This window comes from Balaenoptera acutorostrata, chromosome 8, assembly GCF_949987535.1.
Source record: "Balaenoptera acutorostrata chromosome 8, mBalAcu1.1, whole genome shotgun sequence".
NCBI classification, from domain to species: Eukaryota; Metazoa; Chordata; class Mammalia; order Artiodactyla; family Balaenopteridae; genus Balaenoptera; species Balaenoptera acutorostrata.
Window position 1 is genome coordinate 4,010,002 of NC_080071.1, and position 22,654 is coordinate 4,032,655.

The following is a 22,654-nucleotide window of genomic DNA, read 5'->3' on the forward strand; positions in this document are numbered from 1 at the left end:
AATGTTCATTGCAGCACTATTTACAATAGCCAGGTCATGGAAGCAACCTAAATGCCCATCAACAGACGAATGGATAAAGAAGTTGTGGTACATATATACGATGGAATATTATTCAGCCATAAAAAGGAACGAAATTGAGTCATTTGCTGAGAAGTGGATGGATCTAGAGACTGTCATACAGAGTGAAGTAAGTCAGAAAGAGAAAAACAAATATCGTATGTTAATGCATGTATGTGGAACGTAGAAAAATGGTACAGATGAGCCAGTTTGCAGGGCAGAAGTTGAGACACAGATGTAGAGAATGGACATATGGACACCAAGGGGGGAAAACTGCGATGAGGTGGGGATGGTGATGTGCTGAATTGGGCGATTGGGATTGACATGTATACACTGATGTGTATAAAACTGATGCCTAATAAGAACCTGCAGTATAAAAAAACAAACAAAACAACTAATACTAAACTTTCATTGGGTTATTTGTATGGAAATATGTTAATATAAATGTTTCAGACATTACATGAAATTTCTAAAAATCTTATATTTGTATTTGTATGGAAATATGTATGGAAATATGTTAATATAAATGTTTCAGACAGTACATGAAATTTCTAAAAATCTTATATTTGTATTTGTATGGAAATATGTATGGAAATATGTTAATATAAATGTTTCAGACATTACAGGAAATGTCTAAAAATCTTATATGTTCTGGTATAATGTTATAAGTAATAATCCTAGTTATTACTTTAAAATGTATATCTCAGAAATAACTAATTTTCTTGTCAACTGCATTATTATGAACTTTCATCAAATCTTTAACCATGGTCATTTTTAAGTCTTTTGTCATTTACAGACAGTTCTGGGTGTACTCTGATGATTTTGCAAATATGTTCCTATAAAAGAGTTTCATCTTCAAGAAATTCATGGAAAAGACTGACAAGTACAGGTTTCTGGTAACTGACTGTACTGCTGAACTGAATGAATAAGCATTTTCAGAACTCTAATGAAAAACTGATGAACTCATAAAAGTGCTAACAAAAGATCAAGATGAAAAAAAAAGAAATTAATTACATGGGACTGAGTGAACTGATGAGGATGAGTATAATTTTTGTGACTTTCTGTCTGAATTAAAAAAAAAAAAAAAAAATCCCACAAGGACTCAGAGGAAAAGAATATACAAATCAATTTTCACTGCAAAGTAAAGGAGCTGTTACAGTGGAGGATTACTGGACTGAATGTCAATGTTATGACATAGTATAAGTGTGTTTCATGTTTGGTAATTGCAATCATTGTTGCTTTTGTTGTGGTCATCCATGTACAATGCTTGGTGTCAGTCTATCTATCTCTTGTAAAAATAAAATACAGTGTGTGTGTGTGGGAAAAAAAAAAAAAAAGAAAGAAAAAGAGAAAGAGGAGCAATAAAACATAACAACATTCAGCAACAAAAAAAAAATAAATAAATAAAAATAAACAAAGTAGGGGTATAACAGCCTATTAGGTAATTACTTTGATTTTAAATGTCTGTAATTCCAATTTCCATGATAGCTCATAATGGCTCAGAGAATAAGGAAATGCAGCTGAAGTCTGTCATTATGTATTTACACAGTCAAGAAAAAGAAAAAGAGTCCTACAGCTTGATTTCACAAAACCTAATTCGTGTGAGTTCGTATTTTTTAAAAATCTTTTTTAAACAGCCCTTCGAGAGGGCCTGGAAGCAAGAAGAGCACTGGGATTTCTCAATTTAAAAGCTATCACTTCAAGAGTCTATAGGGAAGGCTGCTTCAGAAACATCCTCCTGCATTTGTCAATTTGTTTTCTTTCTTACTTTCCACACTAAGCGCTTGAAAATGAGGAAAAAGAAATAAAATATCATGAAGCCCAGCTGTCTACAGAACACATGTTTATGTCAGTCATCACACTCATGATCTATTGCAGTAATAAATCAAAAGAAACACACCAGTTGTGTAATTTATTACAGCAGTATATCAGCAGGGTGAGGCCTCCAGGAGCTGAGTTACAGACATGAACCTTGCATTGTTGCTTTTATTTACTTCCGCTATTTAAGTTTGATATAGGAAGACAGAGTAGGAGGACCTGAAGTCAGAATTGAAAGCTTCTTTCGCATAATTTTCTAAATGGCTTTAGACAGAGAAATCAAGGTAACATTATTACTTTTCCTATGACTTGTTTTTCTATGGTAATTATTGCTAATTAAGTCTATCTTCCTTTCATTCAATGAACATTTATTGAGCTAGATAAAAATTACTTCATTCACTAAATCTGTCTCATCATAAAGCTGGGCCTGTTTGACAACACAGGAGCATTTGCAGTCAAATGCTGTTCTGCACTGAAACCACGCAGGACCCTGTGGGGCTCCTGGATACAAAGCCTTTCCGTGTCCCCTGTTTCTTGCTTGTAGGAAATGGGCTTCATTCAGCCTCCATGACCTTCCCTGAGTTCCAAAGGGCAGGTTCAAATAGCTGCTAATCAGGGAAGGGAGGGAATGCAGAAACAAGGGAGAAGCAGTCAAGAGACAATAGTGCAGCCTTGGCAGGGTCCTGGTGCTCCTCAAGGAATATACAGAACAATATCTTTGACTTTTTCTGCAGAACTAAGACCCCACCCAAGTGGAGGATGGCAACTTCAGGCTGAGCACAAGACTCCTGGAGCACCGCCCTGCTACCTCACCACCAACCAATCAGAAGAAAGTCACACACCCTGCAGCCCTCACCCCAAATTTTGCCTATTAAAAACTTCTCCCCCAAAACCATCAGAGGGTTCGGGGTTTTTGAGCATGAGCCACCCGTCTCCTTGCTTGGCCCTGCAATAAACCATTCTCTGCTCCAAACTCTGAACTTTTGGTTTGTTTGGCCTCACTGTGCACCAAGCACATGAACTTTGTTCGGTAACACCATTTCTCCATGGCCACCCCTTTCCTTCCTCCTGCCCCATACCGATGCTGCTATTTCCCCTTCTAGAAATGTCAGGATTTAAAATTTTTTAATATGTTTAGAGTAACTCTGCCACATAATGTTTGAGGATTGTCTCACTATTTGTACTGTATGTTACAGATATCTATAGTTCAATAAAACATTTTGTAGATAATAACATTTACACCCTTGCTACTAAAAGCATGGAAACTTCTAAGGAATATATAATCTCTGGCTCCAAACCAGACCTACTAAATCAGAATCTGCATTTTAACAAGATTATCAGTTGATGTGAATTCATATTAAAGTTTGAGAAGCATTTATTTGTTAAGTAACACATTCCCCCAATCTTAGGTTTGTATATCTTCCAGTCTAAGAGCAGGATCAATGCATTTAAAACACACTAAAAAATGCTAATGCTTTCCTAATGACAAAACTGTTCAGAAAAAAGGTAGCAAACATGCAAGGACGTTCATTTTTGGAAAGATCATGGACTTGTAAGATGATACATTGCAGATGAAAGAACTTGGACCCTTGTGTCTTACGAACGTGGTTTAATTTCTGACCTCAAATTGGCTAACTTTTCAGGGCTTCAACTACTTTACTGGCAAAACTGAAATAATAATAGCTGCTTTGGTGATAATTATGTCAAATGAAGACTAAAACAATTAGGCATCCACTAAATGGCAGCTATTATTAAAAACCCTTTATGAAACAACTGAAACACACAAGAGTACTGTTTATACAAATTTAAAATTTTCAAGGGTCAGAATAAAGCTTGTGTGACACTGTCCCTTGTCCTGAATGAGCACTCCTTGTTAGGACAATGTTTCCCAGTCTTTAGTCACTTGAATGCTGTTGTATTAAACATGCCTTACTTAACACATCCGGATACTCTCAGCCACAGCTGGCTCTAGAATTCATGACCACTTTTTGTTTGTTTGTTTGTTTCTTTCTTTGGTTATAGTTAATGTGATAAACAACTTCATATGGGCACAGTGCTCTCACTTCATGCCTGTGCCTAGAGCCTCTGACCACTCCCCAGGATGGTGGGAAATTAATAACCCATGGGTCAAATCTCTGACCAAGAGAAAAGGGCCAGCAGGTATATTTATCTCCTTTCCTTGACACTACTTGCTGATGGACTATACTAAAGTGCAATAAATTATATGGTCTCTTTGAAGATGGTCTCAGGAGATGAAGAAATCCATTGCACTTGATACTAAGAAGTAGCCAGCTCTGTAGCACACCTCTTCATAAATGTTCTTCCTCCTTCTCAGCTCATTCTTCTCTTCCCTCACTACTACTTCCTGGGATTGCATGTCTAATAAGGAATCAAAATATAAACTCTTGCCTCAGGCTCTGTTTTTTTTTACAGATCTGAACTGAGAAAAATGTTTTCACATTCTTTTTTTCCCATATCTGAATACAACTTCTACTATCATTTATCTTGAATTGTTCATTAAATTGACTCATTATATAAAGGGAAATTCAGTATCGGTTAAAAGAAATAGAATGCAAATCTCAAAATATCTACAAAGAAATGGAAACAACGCTATCAAATTACAATTAAATACCATTACCCACCAAATTTTAGTCTGAGTTCTCTCCCCTGCCCTTTCTCTGTCTCTGTCTCTCTCTCCCTCTCTCTCTCAGTAACAGCATCACAGGGGTGTTAAATATATATAGCGATACACTCAATTTTTCTTCCAAAGTCAGAGGATTGAAAAAACACTAAGAATAGAATGGTTTTTCACACTATGTCATTAACTTTAAATTGATGCTGTTTCTCTGTATCACCCAATAACAATGATAAGAGTTCCATATTTGGGGGAAAACGTGCTAGGCGCTGTGAAGACCAAAATTGGGATAATTCCTATGCCAACTCTCCTAGAAATTCAGAATCAGGAGAGCGAGATCCAAACTAGGATTTAAAATATATAGATATAGATATAGACATACAGAGATAGATATTCTCATTTAGCATATATTCAATTACACATTGAGTAAACTCTCCTTTATGTTTCTAATAGCTTATTACGGTAAATCCCAATTTTGACTATACATGAAAATCAACTGGAAATTAAAATTAAAACCCATGCCTCTTCCAGGAATTCTGATTTAATTGTCCTGGGGCGAGCGTGGGGGAGGGCTCAGGTGTTGTATTACACAAAAACTTCCCAGGAGAGTCTATTGTACATTTGGTATTAAGAAATTGTTCTACTTTTTCTAGCATATCATTGACAAATTAAGAAATGTATGCTCTTTTCTCTTGCCCAAGGCAGTGTTATTCTGGGGTGTTTATTTTTTATTCAACTAACAAGCCCTGTAATGTTCCTTCCATTCAGCAGTCCCAGAGGTAGAAGGTCTGGTCAGCTGAATAGTCTCAGTTTTTCAAAATGGCCAGTAGAACCACATGAAGTGATGTGTCCTTCTTTCCTCACTTGTGCTCAGCTCCAGCGCCTAATTCTGGAGAAAAACACCTGGATACTTTGGCCCTCAATATCTGGAATTACCATCTTAGCAGGATAAACTATTGACTATACAAATTTGCAGCTGCTACATTAGTGGTCATAGGATTCTGTTTGAATCTTGGTGGAAATACTAGCCTAAGAATCTGCAGTATTGCTTGTTTTTAACAGTTCCCCCTTTCGTATGAATAATTATTTAGTCTTACTTCCAAGATATACCTTTAGTTAACATTATTTACATTTCCCCTCCATTTGTCTTTATTATTTCTTGATGTTTAATAATTACACAATAACTCAGCTCCTGTATCTTACTAACTTCATTTAGTTTTAAATATTAGCTTGTCTTTTTAGTAATTGAACAACTTAATTGAAAATTATTAAATGTATTTTACATGTTGATGGCCAGCCATATTTCTTTTGATGATTTGTTCATATGTGCCAGTAGAAATTATTTAGCATTTTAATTTTCATTAGCTTTTATATATTCTCAAAGGCTCTCATGTAAATAAAAGATCTCATTACAATAATTTTTAAATCTTAGGCCCACAGAAAACATCTATTTTTCCGGCTAAACAATTTTGTCCCCTTATACTAAATCAAGGTACTGTATAACTTAATAGGTTGCCCTAATGTCTTGGCTGCTGGGAAGCTCAGGAATAAATTTACTCTTTTGTTATTTATTTACAGTCATACTATACCTGAGCTTTTATTGTAAACTACTTTAAATCATTTTTTAAATAGCTGAAATAATAGTTAATTGGTTTTAATCAGTTTGCTGGCATTCTAAATGTTTTCAAGAGCCAAACACAGAAAGAAAATTCAAGATATTGTCTCAAGCTTAAATAAATTCATGTTGATTTACATGCATGTAAAACTAATAAGAAACACATTAAAATCAGCTAAAGAACAATTCAAAAGTTTAATCAGGAATTCAGAGAAGAGAAAAATTCATGTAAGTTAATTCAGAATTTCCTGAATTTAAATATAAAAATTTTTAATCTCTTACTCTTCCCATATCTACTAATTTATTTCACCAAAGAAAATATGTTTTAAACTTTTTATTTGCTTATCCTTCTGTTCAGTTTGCAAAGAAAAATAATCTGAAAGCATTATGCTCATTTATACATATAGATATAGAATAGATATATATAGATATGGATAGATACACACACACGTGTGTGTGTGCAGGATGGCTTTCTTAGCTATCTGTTCTTTTCATCTTTGTATTTAAATTTCTACAATGAGGCAGGTGGGACAGGTGGCTACTTTTGAAAATTCTGTCTAATGCCTAACAAATTGAAATCTTCCAAGAAATATTAAATCAATCCATCAGTATCAGCATCACATGCTGAAGGGACATCTGTTATTTTCTGGGTGAATACACTAGTTGCCCTAGATACTGACCATTATTTTCCTCCAGGAACACATCTCTACAGAGAGAGTCCAGCTTCAGTAACACTTTAATTTGCACGACTAACCAAGCTGAACCATCACTGAAATGTATGTGGATTTAAATCAAAGGGATTGTGTTAAAAATAAACACCATTAACCCTACTGCAATAACATTCTTACCTTACAAAATAGGAATATCAGTTGTACAGCTTTCAGAAAATAACTCTGGATGGCTGAGGCCTTTGAAATAGATAAGTTTTGATTTTGGTCTATTTTTTTAAGTAGTTTACTTTTTCATTTTATTCAGGGAAACATTTTTATAATTTTTCTTTCAGTTTATTCATCCACTTACTCATTGCTTCAGCAAATATTTGCTGAATACAGCAATGTACCAGACTTTGGGCTACTTGCTTTTGGAGAGACAAAGATGAGAAACAAATTCTACTCTTCAGATGATAGTAATCCTATAGACGAGGCAATGAGGTAATTTATGATTTAGTCTAATTGATATAATTCATGCTCATATAAATTTATATGTGTGTAGTGAATATCATTATACAATTTTTAATTTTCATTATTCAAGGGGACTTTTATAAGATTTAATATTTGTTGACTATTGTCAGGTAACAGGTTGCATATAATAAAAGCTAACTCTTCAAAATATCCTCTGTGAGGCAAAAACTACGAGTCCTATTTTACAGAAGAAACTAAGGCACAAAAAGGTTAAGAAAATGTCCCAAGTTTATTAAACAATATGTCAAGGATGCAAGTTTCAAATACATGTCTATTTCCACAATCTAACCTTGTTAATTTCTGCCACATCATACTGCTTCTTGAAAGGGAGTATGTTCTCTTTTGTTATTAAAACTGTTAAAATTTAACTGTTTGTTAAAATAAACAATATGTGGCATCATTTATTATGCATATTAATGTGTGAAAAGATATATCCAAAGACTGATCTAGTTGAGTTCCACATAACCAATGGTAGAGTCATAAAAGGTTAAATTTGGAAGAAAATTTTGAACCTAGCTCAATATATAGAGCCTGAGATTCAAAAAGATACACTTAATTGCTGAAGATCACACATCTCTTTATAACCATAGCCAGGAATTAAAATAATTTAATCTAATACCAATTTCACATTTTTCCCCCTCCCTTCTTATTCTCACTCAGGCACCTGTATTTGGCAATGTCATAATCACCATATGTACTTTATTGTATTCACTCAGTGATAATGTGTACACATCATAGAGTTAGAGATGATAAAATTTAGACAACACAATTCATCATCTTTATTTCCACAATCTTTGTTTCTCTCACATGGAGGACCAGTGTTTCAATGTCTTTGGATTCTAGTAAGTCATGTCACATCATGTGTGATTTAATAAATCTTACCTCAATTAAATCTACTGTCAATACACAGACAAACATTTTGCTGTTTTAGAGACTTGTAGAACATAGTTTATATCTTTAAAAATATTAACAATATAAACAATATAAACAATAAGTATGAGGCATATCCTTTTTCTATTCTGAATTTCTAAAAATCTATAAGCACAATGACTTCTGCTTCTGGGAAGATGGAGTAGATATATTTTCTGGATTCCTCTCACTAAGTACAGCTAAAAACCTGGAAATTATATATAAAACAAATATAAGAAGACTGAAAGGTAGAGAGGAGAAAGCAGCCCAGCTATGGACCTTGGGACTAAGGAACAACATGGTGGTGAGTTCCATGGGTTTTATTTTTGCCTCATATATCCCAGACTTGGAACTGAATAAGCTGGCAACCCAGAAATGCCAAAATGCTAAATGCACAGAAAAGAACAGAAGCCTGCTCTCTGAAGCCAAAAGACGAGGCAGTCTAGTAAGGTAGAAAACTAGTAAGGCAGAAAATTTTAGATGGTAACTGCTCTACTCTAGGCAAATACCGCATTAAAAAAAACAACAACAACAAAACTGTGACCCATCCACACCCACACCAGCAAAGGCCAAGTGGGGAGACTGGACTTCCACCCACACCTGGCAGTAATGCCGTACCTACCCCCTCCTCACTGGAGTGGTGTCAGAAAAGCACAGAGGAGAATCTGGATTTCCATGTCATCTGGTGGTAATGAGGTCACCTCCACAGTGGTGACAGTAGAGACCCAGTGGGGAGCTGGAACTCACATCCCCATCCAGAAGTAGAGAAGTCCCAATTCTGCCTCAGGTGTCAACAGAGGCTAGGTGAGGGACCTAGGCTTCCTCCTCCACCTGACAGTAACAAGGCAAGAGCTCTTACTTTCCTCTGCCAGAGTGGTGTCAGAGAAAGCCAGTTAAGACAAAAGGCTTCAGTAAGATTCAGAACTTCATACAGTAAAACAACAATGTCCAGGTTCAACTGAAAATCACTCACAAAGCAGGAAATCTTAAAACATCTAGTCTGGGTGACAGTGTGTTAATTTGTTCAGTCTATGTTTTTCACTTCATAGATACTGAATCTCCCATGAAATAGGTATATTTCATGTCATCATTTTTAATGGATTCATAGAATTATATTGTCTTATTCTTTCCTTTTTTATCACATTTCTATTTAGTCATTTATTATTCTTAAACATTAGAAAGTTATTAAGATTACTTAAATATTAGAAAGTTGTTAAGTTCAGATTGTAATTTGAATAACTATTAATATCCAAGAACACTTGAAATATATCAAAGATAATACTGGATATAATAATCTGAATATTGAATGGTGCCTCTTGAATTCAAAGATACATCACAGGCAATAAAACACCTGAGTTTTCAGCAGCCCTACAGGATTTGGTAGTCAATGGACTCATTTGTAATATACCTGACTGCACGCCTGTTATATAGCAGACAATGGATACAGTCAGTTCCTTATATTCCACTGGCTCATCTGTTAGAATTCAAGTTCACAGAATGCGTCCACTAACAAAGAGACACTCTTTCTTCTTGGCTATGGTCCATCTAGCTGTTGATAGGCCCAGCATCCCATGTGTTTGAGGCATTAGAGACAGAGTAGAAAGATCACTTGCTGTCAGGAGACTTTTCTTCATGTTTCATTTAAAACAATTTTCCATCTTAGTGATGTACAATGGAGGCAGTCACATTGCATGTAAATTGAGGGATGGCTTCACTTCATTTTGTTTAGAATTTTATCAAGAACTCATTACCAATTTTGAAAATACATCACCTGAGTATCCAGTACAACACACCTGATAGGAGTCTGCCTTCAGAGCTGTCACATTCATGATGATTCTACGCATAAGTGAAAAGATCTTGATCACTTCCTCATGTTTTCTCTCTTATTTTTGCACATTTACAGATTGGAATATGTCCTATTTTATTATAAATTACTTTATATTTATTTATGTTTACTTATACTTAGATATTAATTTGAGTTTTGAAAAGTTATCACCCTATATATAGATATAATACAAAATTTCATTTTTGATAGGAATGGGAATGTTATAGAACATTTTTTTAATTAAAAAAAGGGACATTGGGGGACTTCCCTGGTGGTCGAGTGTTTAATACTCCACACTTCTACTGCAGGGGGTGCAGGTTTGATCCCTGGTTGGGGAACTAAGATCCCCACCTGCTGCACAGCTCGGCCAAAAAATTAAAATTAAAAAATAAATAATAATAATAAAATAATAATAAACAAAATAAATAATAATAATATTGGCTCTAATAGAGAGTTGGGAATTATAACTGGCATTAGATATTGGACCCAGGAACATTAGAAATTAATGTAGCCTTTTGGGGCCTGAGTTTCCTAATTTGTGAAATAATACTGGATTATTCCAGTTAATGGTGGAAAAATTTCCAGTTCACTTAACTTTTTTTTTTTTTTTTTTTTAATTTATTTATTTATTTATGACTGTGTTGGGTCTCTTAGTTTTCGTGTGAGGGCTTTCTCTAGTTGCGGCAAGTGGGGGCCACTCTTCATCGCGGTGCGGGGGCCGCTCTTCATCGCGGTGCGCGGGCCTTTCACTATCGCGGCCCCTCCCGTTGCGGGGCACAGGCTCCAGACGCGCAGGCTCAGTAGTTGTGGCTCACGGGCCCAGTTGCTCCGTGGCATGTGGGATCTTCCCAGACCAGGGCTCGAACCCGTGTCCCCTGCATTGGCAGGCAGACTCTCAGCCACTGAGCCACCAGGGAAGCCCCCACTTAACTTTTTAGTGACTGCTTATGCTGACATGGATTTTTAAATCAAACATTTAAATTGTTAAATTAAAATGTTTTACATTTTTAAAAAAATTGAAACCTTTTCTTTGGTGACAGGATATGGTTTTGAATGGACTAATTCAAACTTAACATGTCATCAGAAAATTCACTTTCCTGGGCATCAAAACTTATTCTATAAGTTTCAGAGTTCAGGCCGTCTAGGTTTCATACCATAACTAAAACTATATTATCAAAAAGAGTAGATAGCATAGACATTTACAGATTAGGTAGAAGATATAGATAGATGGATAGATAGATATATAATAGATAGAGAGATAGAGAGATAGACAGATGATAGATAGATCTATTTCTTGATTCATTTATGGAATGAAATAACTGATTCTATAAGGAGAAATAAAATATTTGGTGCCATAAAAAATAGGACATCAAATATTCTTGTGTTTGATCTTACTTTTAATTGACTAATTAAAAAAAAACTATTTTTCCTATTGTCAGTCAAAAGAGTTCATGTTATCAGAATGTGTTTATCTAGAAGACAGATTATCCTGTATCCTTCTCATTCTAAAGATAGGTCTTAGGACTTATTTTTTCTGCCTGGGAATATACTCTGAAAAAAAACCAAACCAAACCAAAAAAAAAAAAAAAAAATCTGGACAAAGTTTCTAAAAGAATTTCAAAAGTAAGAAACATCAGCACTTGCAATTTCTGGGAATATTAACAACATCTCTTCTGGAAGGGTTTGTGTCACTCAGGTAGCAGATGCCTTCCAAGAAATGATTAACACTTACAGGGTAACACCAGGGAGAAAGGCTATAATCATGCTGTCTTAGCCCCTGTCAACATTAGTTATTGTCTCATCTACTGGAACAACAGCTATAGAACAGAAATAAAAATAAAACAGAATGAAATTATTATCTGTTTTTTTCCCTAATAACTAGATCACACAAAAGCATTCAATTGTATATTGTTAAACAGAATGCTTTCCTCAATAAAATTTATAGGTAGGACCACCATACAAGTTAATGTGTATTTAAAATTAAAAAAAAAAAACAGCCAATTATTGTATATTTTTATCAATACAGGTCAGATTTAAACTGTGTGTACTTGTATTTTATTATGACCTCACTATAAGATGAAACAGAAAAATAAAATCTAACTCTGAGTTTGACAAAAGAAATCAAACCTATGAATGAATTTGTTTAGCTAAATATTATCGCATAACTATAATAGAAAAGGTAAAATGTATTTTAAAAAACACATTTTTTTTTCTGATTTCTCTTTTGATGTTTGAAAGGATCTCTTTCCCTAATCTACTGATTAGTAATGGGTTTTATAATATTCCTATAATAAACTAAGTGACTTGTAAATAGTATATCAGTATTTTTCAAATCCCTACAAACACTTAAGCCCATGGCATACCATGTTAAAAAAAAATGATTTCCTGATAAGAACAAAGCTACATAACTGTGTTCCATTCTAAAGATTTATAATGTACATGAGCATTTAAAGGCTTTAAGGTATAATGCAGGAATTAAGCCTATCAGACTTTGTTTAAACCAGAGTTTAAAAACAGTGCTTGACCACAGTTTAATTCCTATGGGTATTCAAGAGAAGACGGGCTCTTCAAACACACTTTGGGAGAGGAATGGCACTGTATTGACTTTGTAGGCTCAAATGCCTAGATTTACAAGAATCTCTCCAAACTTTATCAATTAACTTAATAAATAGCTTGCTTTCTTTTCATTAAAGAAGATGCTCTCTCAAATATTTCAGATTTTAATGTCTAGCTTCTTTCCAATCTGTCACCTCCCCTGGGGATATCTGATCTCTCTGTTTCTGCAACTGCTCTATGGTCATCTGTGTTATCCAAAGCTAGAAAATATACATCTATGCAAAGGAAATGTTTCTTTCTGAAATTATTATTTCTCTGGCCACTCATTTATATTGCATTGTCTCAGTTCTTTTTGACTTTATAAATTAAACAATGTTTTACATCTCTTCTTATATTTCTTGGCATTTTAAGTCTTTCATAGACTATTTTAACCTTCTATATTTTTACTTCCTAAATATCATTCTTTTTAACTCCATGATTATACCCCATCACACATTTCTGCAGTGCCTTGTACAGTGCATTCCAAAAATGTAAAAATGAAATTCATTATGTTGGTTACTTGATCTATCTTAAATATATATGTATACATGCATGTGTATTATATGTATATATGTGTGTGTGTATATATATATGTAATTGGATGGATATATATCAATTACATTAGTATTTCTGCCCAAGGGGAACCATATAGGAGTGAGGAACAGACATAGTAGGAAACACACACACACATACACAAAAGGGCCTGGTACAGAGATATCGAATGAAGATTAGAATGAATGAACTGGTTACATGCAAGTTTTTCAGATAAGGAGCTCTTAGGTTCTGTGAGGATTTAAAAAGAAATCTGCTCCAAAAGGTATCCTTTGATTTTCAATACTTCAACTCAAGTGGATAGGCACAAATCAAATTAATAATTGATATTGTTCACACGTTTGTACATGTAATTAAAACTATAAAACTGGGGAGTGAATGGATAGGGTATTAGACAAATTGGTCCACTTTTTCAACAGTTATCAGATAATAGAAGAGTTTTTAGAGTTTCTGAGACTTTTATAATATTATGCCATATCCCCAGAATATTTTTTTCAGAATAAGTAGTATTTCTTTCTTCCTCAGGAAATATCCTTTTTTAAAATCTTGAAACATAAGCCAGATTGCATATTTAACCTTTTCTAAAGATAATAGGAGATGACCTAGCTCCTCAGTTATACCCTCAGCCTCAAAATTCTACACTTACATTAGTAATAGATTATATAAACAGCTGATTGTTCACGAAAACAGGCAATTTAAAGTGTAATAAGTGTTCAGAAATTCACGTCAATTAAAAAATGGAAGTCAGGAACAGATAACAAGTTCTAGTTGTAAAATCATGACTAAAATATAGGAAACAGTGGATATCACAAAGAGTATATAAGTTAATGGTAAATTCAAAGTACCCATGATCAACACTGGCAATAGAATCTGGAAAACTAGCAAAATAGTGAGATGCATGTAAGAACGCAATAAACGTTGAAATATTTTCCCAATTTATAGGCCCAACCAGAAACTTTGATGGTAAAGCTGATTTACTGGAGAAGAGGAAAAGGATTATGTAGTTCTAACTTTGAGACAAAATGGATCAATGTCGTATGGGGGAATACACCCGTATCCTTTAAAGTAATGTTCTCTACTCAACATTTTCATCTCTACAGGACAGAAATCTTTCTGTCCAGCTTTACTGACATATAATTTACATATAACATTATGTAAGTTTAAAGTATAGAACATAATGATTTGATATATGTATATACTACAAAATGATTACCACAATAAGTTTAGTTAATATATCCATCACTTCACATAGTTACAATTTTTTTTTGGTGGTAAAAACTTTTAAAATATACTCTCTTAGCAACTTCAAATGTACAATATAGTATTGTTAACTACAACCAGCCAGAAATTATCCTGGTTTAGACAAGGATGGGAAATGGAGAGTTGGAATCATAACTGTGCATATTTTTTTAATGTCAAAAGAAAGCCTTTGAATTATTTAGATTAGAGCTATCTGATTACTGGATCACCTTGAGTAGCTATAAGTGTCATACATAACAGTAGACTGAGGAGGGAAAAGAAAATCATGCATATAAAAAATAAGTTAAAGTGAACAAAATGTTGTTAGGAGGAGTTACAGAAGCATTTTCTGTATTAGTCCATAATACAAAATAATACCATATCCAGGACAATGATTTACCTATTTTTCAAAAGCATTACCCATTAAGTTCATTTAGGCTTTCTTTACTGTATTCTGAGGCATATATTTTCACACTATATCCTCATAATGACCCTGAAATTTAGGTAGAAAATTTGCATGTCGGAAAACTAAAATTCATAAAGACTAAGTAATTTGCCTTAGGTCACATGGCCTTTAATTGAAAAGATAGACCAAGAATTTAGGCATAGAATTCTTTGATCAGAGTTATTGCCTTTAGCACAAACTGAACTCATCAGATCTTAGCTGATTATTTCAATTTTCCTTAAGCACTCAACTGTACTATATCACTGCTACTTGAAGTATCCACTCCACAATTAGATGAGGTGCCTGTCCTAGAATGTAAATCAACGCACTTGTTCCTTCCTCAAGAAACTCACACACACATACATGCACACACACACACACACACATCTATATATACACACATATATACATATAGGCAATATATGTATATGTAATATGCACATATATGTATATATACATTTAGTTAGTTGCCCTAAGATAAATATCTATGTTTCTCTATATAATATAATGTGTGTATATATACATATTTAATATTATATATGTATGTAGGTATAGATATATATATATCTATATTAGATATAATATGTAGATATATATGTACAGGTATATACTCAATTGAATTAAACAGTGTTCTTAATGGTATAAATCAGGTGTTAGCAAATATGGTCTGCTGTTTGGTTGCCTGTTTCTGTAAATAAAGTTTTATTGAAATACTGCCACAGCTATTCATATGTATTCTCTATGTTGCTTTAATACCATAAGGCACTGTAGTTGTGATAGAGAAAATATGGCCCATGAAGATGGTCCTTCCAGAAACTCAGTGGAAGAGCTAAGAGCCTCAGGATCATTTTGTCATTCAAGCATGCACTGGTGAAGAGGGGCTGGGGTAGATTCCTCCAGTGGTGTAACAACCCAGATCTTACCCTTCTGAACCCTGAGTTTTCCCAGTTGCCAAGGGCTACCATCCTCATAAGATAAGGTGAGGCACTGGACGTTCACCATTCTACAGGCCCTAAATATATCCTGTAAATGTTCTCCAGAGGCAGCATAAAGACACTCCCATTAACATTTTATTTGGAATTCAGAGAAAAGAGACAGAGAATGAGCCTGACTGTGAAAGGAATTCCACTCTTCTCTCTTCAAAGCTTCTGAGGTTGCTTTGAGGACCCAAACACAGACAGAGGATCATTTCATTACTTTCTAATGTTCTTTTATCCTAGGGCAACTAACCAATTTCATTTCACATTTTAAAAAATTATAAATAACAATGAAATTTACGCAAATCACTCTAACAATACCAATTCAGTTCATAACTAGGAGAAAATCAGTTATTGTTTCTCCATAAGAGTTGGACTGTTTCCATGGTAGCAAATGCACTTAAAGAAAGTTTTCAAAATATTATCTGCAGTTTTGTTTTTCACTGAACAGATTATTCAGTTGTATTGGTTCAAACAATTAGCTACTTTGAAATCCCTTGATATGCATATTTTAGGCACATATAAAGCATGTATTTTTCAAATGTATCATTTTTCAAATCTATTATCAAGAAATTCTCAGTTAACTTACATGTCTCTGGGATCCATCATATTCACACCTTTCAATTTTTCCTAGGCTGCCATCTGAGAAATACAGCTTCTCTGCACGGTGGTCAATGGTGAGTCCATTTGGAGTGAGTATGTCTGTACTGACCACCACTTGAGCATTTTTCCCAATCAGAGTAGATCTCATGATACTTGGATGCTGCTCATTCCAGTTGGTCCAAAACATTAAACTAATTAAAATGAAAATTGTGATAATAGCTTAAAATTTTCATTAACAGTAACAACGTTAGTAGAAACATGGCAATGTCAAATTATTTAAAAAGAAGCAAAATTATTTATCTCATATTCTCTGACCCTTGAGGAAGTTTTAGTAATAAGGGGAAATATGTATATTATAGTTGCATATATATTTTTCTCAGTTGCTTAAATGACCTGGAAAATATTTCTGAAAAACAATTATCTCTCAAATAGTAATTTAATTAAATTGAATCAGTTTGATGCATAGTAAAGATTTATTTTAATCAGGGACAAAAATAGTTATTTTAAAATTTCTATGAACTGCAAATATACTCTAACTTATTATTATAATGTTTCAGCAGATCCTGTGTTATCATTTTGGACATCGTTCTTAACCTAACACTATTTCTCTCCTTCAGTTGGTGAAAATCAAAATCTCTCTCTCCTTCTAGTTTGCTTTTTAAATTCTGCATTCTTCTCTGTATATGTTTTAGAGAAACTACTAAACTCCTATATTTCTTTAATGTCTTTTTTCCCTCCTCTGTTTATCAGTGTGATTTTTCTATAAATTACAATGCTGTTTCCAGAATTCCAGGGGTTACTCTCAAATCCTTAAACATAGTATCTGTTACTCACAGATTTTCTAGAATATTTTAAATCAGTGTTTGTCAAACTATTCTTTGAAGAAGGCCTCGGAGTCTATGGAAGCCCTTAGAGGTCACTGGAAGAGTGGAGAGGCTGTAGGGTTCCAGTCTCCAAGGCCCACTTTTACTGAAACAGTTCTTCTTTCTCCCCCTTTATATTTAGGAGTATCCCTAAGAGTTTACTTGAAGATCAGTTTTTGAACTGAAGGAAAGAAGAAAAGAATGGAGGGAGGGAGGAAGGAAGGGGAGAAGCAAGGAAGAAGGAAGGAAAAAGGGAGGAAGGGAGAAAGGGAAGAAAGAAAGGAAGAAGGGAAGGAGGGAGGCTGACAGGCAGGCTGCTTTACATTTTGAAAAAATATGTTTAATAAATACAAAGAAAAACTAATTGGAATAATATTTCATATTTACAGCAAGATTGCATATATCATTCCTATGTAAAGACATGTAAAGACAATGTAGGATTACAGCCAACATAATTATTCAATATATGGTTTTTGAGTATTATGCAAAAACTTATTACTAGACAATACTCAACTTCACACACACACAAAAAAACCTTTCTACTTGCTAATTTAAAAAATAACCCCCACCAATTAGGGAAAGCTGGGTCATCTAAGCTCTTTATTAAAATACTTCATAGCATTTTAATCTATTCTGTGGAACATAAAGGTGTTCTAAGTGAGAAAGTGTCAAAATAGTTTGTCCTATGAATCAGTAAATTTGCAAAAAAAAAAATGGCATTCCACTTTCTTAAATCATGCGGTAGTTTTAACCACATCCTGTAACTTTTAAAATGAAAAATTTAGTTTAAAAAGTTATCCAAATAATATGAGGTATTAAATACACAATTTATTTGCAATATTTTTCTAGACTGTGGGCTTTAGAATTACAGAATTTCCAAGGTATTAGTACTTCTTTAATTTCACCCTTTCACATATAAGAAAACAGAGGCCAGAGAGCTTGAATATTAGTTATAGTTACAGAGCCAAGTTTTGAACTCAAGTAGTCTTTCATCTAGAAATTGACTTGATTTTAAAATTTTTGTTAATCAACTAACATATGAAAGTGATTTGAAGGTGTCATTAAAATGTTTAATGATAAAAATATTTTTATACTTTAAACTTTAATTACATATAATTTTCCAATTAAAATATTTTAGTGTGTTTAATTCTAATTTACAGTTCACCATATATAAGATGAAAGTGTAATTTTAGCCTATGTAACTGATAATTATAGGATAAATCACTTATCAATTAAAATTAATCATGTATAATATCATCAGTGATCTCCCTCATGTTTACCTGAAAATTGTCTTATAAATTCCTTTGATCAACTTTAGGATATTTATTATTGCCCTAAGAGTCTCCTGGTGAATCAATGTAGCTGACTCAACAACAAACCCTAGTGATAGGGCAGTGGTGTGAGCAGAACTAGCTTTGCCCAGGCATCTAAAGGCCTGTGTCCACCTGAACTAAGTAACCAAATCTGTGTGAGGAGTCAACCTTCCCTTCACCTGCATCTCTCAAACTTTAGAGTCTTAATTTATAAGTTAAATATGTTTAATTAAGTAAAGTAAGTCAATTCTCATCTCTAGTTCTATAAGAGTATCCATATTGAGTTATTCTCACACTGAGTAATTCATGTGCTCTTTTCTTCTCTCAAGTGATCATGGTTAGTGTTTATCAGTCATTGTTTTTTATTCTTCCATTTTTCTTCAACACACCTAAACTAAGTTCTTCTATTTCTCATCAGTGAAACCAGATTGGTCTAATTTCTGTGTCCTTGTTTCGTTTAAGAGTAAAAGGACTTTCTAGTAGTTAACAAATATTCCTACCATATTGCATAAGAGTGAAACTCCATAGACATATTTGTTTTCTACTTAACCTGAGCTTCATTCTTCAGTTTTCATATAATTGCTTTCTTTATAGCATCCCCCGAAACATGACTTTTTTATAACTTGTTTTATTTTTTATACATTTTATACTATAGCCTGCGCATTTTTTCTTGCCATGAATTCTTCATAAGTATTATTACAAATACCTGCACAATATATCATCAAACCGATGTGGACCATGTAGACTACTGTCAAGTATCTAATGTTGAAATTATAGCTGCACACAAAGATCTATTGCTGTTATTAATTTCCTCTGTATTTCAATTGGACAGATCCCGAATTGTTAAAATTACTTAATTGAATTACAGAAACACCTTTTAGGTTTCAATACTTGTTAATAGTTTTATTTTTGTTTCAAATTTATCATTTCAATCAGTGATGCATTAATGTCTTTTTCATATATGAAAAATGTCTATTAATCACAGTATTGTCTCTATTTTCCCTTTCATCCTTTAATTTTGCTTTTACTGAATCTCTCATGCAGGTGATGCCTGGCATTTAAAGAGTCCAGATTTCAATTATTCACATTTATAATGCTCTTATAAAAAGTAGTTTTATGCATTGTGAAAAGAGAACTTCAAAGGAAATCCGTATTTTTAAAGTTAATTCTCTTTAAAATTAACATAATTTTGATAGTCTTTGACTTATAATTATAATGAAGAAATACAAATTTCTTACTTTTGGCATTCATCTAGGGCTAGCACATGAGGATGGTCATCCTCTGACATGGCAATGATGGCTTCCCTGTCAAATGCTCCAGGCCGAGTCTGGTCCACTGTGTGCCTGGTGATAGATGAGGTAGTGGAGCTGGTCCAGTACAGTGTATCCCAGGCTCTGTGATAGGCAAGCCCTTCAACAGAACCCACATCTGATGGGGGAAAGAAAAGAAAAAAATTATACTTTTATCTACAAAAGACTTGGCTTCTGAACAGAAAAAGCAAAAATATAATAATTATGATGCCTATATAATGCTACATAATGCCTACAATGACAGCTGATTACACACTGTAAAACTGAGCTGTGAACTGCTCATGGAGAAGTTTACACAAAAACATGCATTAAAGACTGAATATTCTTATCCAAAAAAACCTTAATCAAGTAACTACCTTTTATTTAGGAAAATGGTGGCTCTCTTTTATTTTCATATTTTAGTAATTAATTTTCAAAAAGTATCCAGTGTGCAACACTTTAGCGATGCTTTTGAAAATCATATGTCAGAGATACCATTTAAGTACAATCATAATGAGTTTTCTCTTGATACTATATCTAGAGACATCAAGGAAAAACAAACACATCAAAAACTACAACAAAGTATCAAAAAGCCAAAATACAACTCTACACTTGCAACTATCAAACAACGGTAGAGAATGTTTTAATAAGTTAATGCAATGAATTTTTTTTTTATTCTATTCGACTAATGTGATACAAAAACAAAAGAAAATAAAATTAATTGTGAGCTAAGGCATGCTTTAATGTTGACAGAAAAAGATAAATGGTAGTACCCATAGCCTAATACATAAACGTGACAATATGAAAAACAAAAGTAATTATTTCTTAAAATTGTGTTTCCAATCACTAGGATAACATAAGTGGTTCATTTTTCATAGAGGTGCTTTGAGTACATCTTTAAGTATAACCAAATTATTATAGTTTTTCCTTCATATTATCTGTTTTTCTCAGAGGTAGTACTCTTAGCATATTTAATTTAAGAAAGAATATATATATATAACTTTGGCAGTCATACTAAGAAATTAACATTATAACAGGCAGAGTCTTTCTATTGCTCTTCTCTTAAGGACTCTCAAAAGAATTATTAAGCTCTTCTGAAAACAGGTAGATGAAAAGAGCTGTTTTCAGGTTTGAGATGGGTAAATGTTTACTTTGGTGGTCAGTAGGATTTAGTGGGAGAGCAAAACAATATTAAAACCTTTTGGGGCTTCCCTGGTGGCGCAGTGGTTGAGAATCTGCCTGCCAATGCAGGGGACACGGGTTCGAGCCCTGGTCTGGGAAGATCCCACATGACACGGAGCAGCTAGGCCCGTGAGCCACAACTACTGAGCCTGCACGTCTGGAGCCTGTGCTCCACAAAGAGGCCGCGATAGTGAGAGGCCCGCGCACCGCGATGAAGAGTGGCCCCCGCTTGCCGCAACTGGAGAAAGCCCTCTTACAGAAACGAGGACCCAACACAGCCAAGAATGAATAAATAAATAAATAAATAAATAAATGTACTATTCAATTTAAAAAAAAAAAAACCTTTTGAACTACATTTCTTGAACATTATTAAAATTTTGTCCTTTTGTTCTTTTTCTACATGCAACAGAGGAAAATCCACTAATAAAATTAATATCTGCCATTTATTGGACACTGTCTTTCTGCTAGGAATTGTGTAATTGCTTTGCATACATCACTTTATGTGTAAATCTACTCTGTGAAGTTAGTTTTATTGTTCCTCTTTCCCAAGAAGAAAACTGAAACCTATGGTCACAGAACTAATAGTATTGAAGCAAGATTTTTAACACAGGTCCATGTGCTTCCATAAGCCTATATTCTTCAGCACTATTATTTAGAGATGGATTTATAGCAGCTATTGCTTATTCTCAATGTACATCAAGCTGGAACCAAACAAATGATTCATTAGATTCAACTTGTCTGACTCTGGGTGAATTATATCACCAGTAATTTACCATGAATAACCTCTCACATAGTCAATAAAACTACTTATAAGAAATTAATGTGGGTGATTAGTATGGAAACCTAAGCCAGAGATGATGGAAGAAAACATTATAAAACACAATCATAATAAAATCCATTCAGCTTTGCTTATATGAATCATATGGTATTCCTATATGAGGTGAGTAGGTGGGAGGTTGATAATGGTCAAAAGTATTTCAATTATTAATTAATATATCATCTATTCCACTGTATTTTTAGCACTTTCATATCATTTCAGAAATGAAGCCAACTCTATTTGTATTATAAGCAGCATTCCACTCTTTCATCATCCACAAATAGAATGAGAAACGGCATAGCTCTGAAAAAATCCAAGCAAATCAAAATTATTCATCCATCCTAATTTTGTATCTTCCCCTTCCACTGACTTTGACAGATCTTCTTCATGGCCACTTTTTCCTGCCAAATCAGGAAGAAACCACTTGGTATTACCATTGAGATGAAGCAGATGATTTTTTTCTATGGCTGACATAGTTCCAAGGTTACTAGAGTACATAATACATCTCACTGTCCAGGTATAATCTCTTTTGTTTTATTTTTTGTAATAGATGACAACCTGACAGTACACTTAATCATAATCTGGTGCTACATTTTAAAATATTTATCTCTTAAAAAGATATTTAGGGGACTTCCCTGGTGGCGCAGTGGTTAAGAATCCACCTGCCAATGCAGGAGACATGGGTTCGATCCCTAGTCCGGGAAGATCCCACATGCCACGGAGCAACTAAGCCCGTGTG

At 33.9% G+C, this 22,654-nt stretch overlaps 1 protein-coding gene across 1 annotated transcript in view; it reads right to left on the reverse strand.

Moving 5' to 3' along the window:
- The window catches only part of LRP1B (LDL receptor related protein 1B), a gene marked incomplete at its 5' end in the record, with an annotated part of 1,526,008 nt that overhangs the window by 316,967 nt on the left and 1,186,387 nt on the right, over positions 1-22,654 (reverse strand). The window contains 2 exon segments of the mRNA XM_057550915.1: positions 16,438-16,642; positions 19,866-20,055. Coding sequence (XP_057406898.1) covers positions 16,438-16,642; positions 19,866-20,055 — 395 coding nt within the window.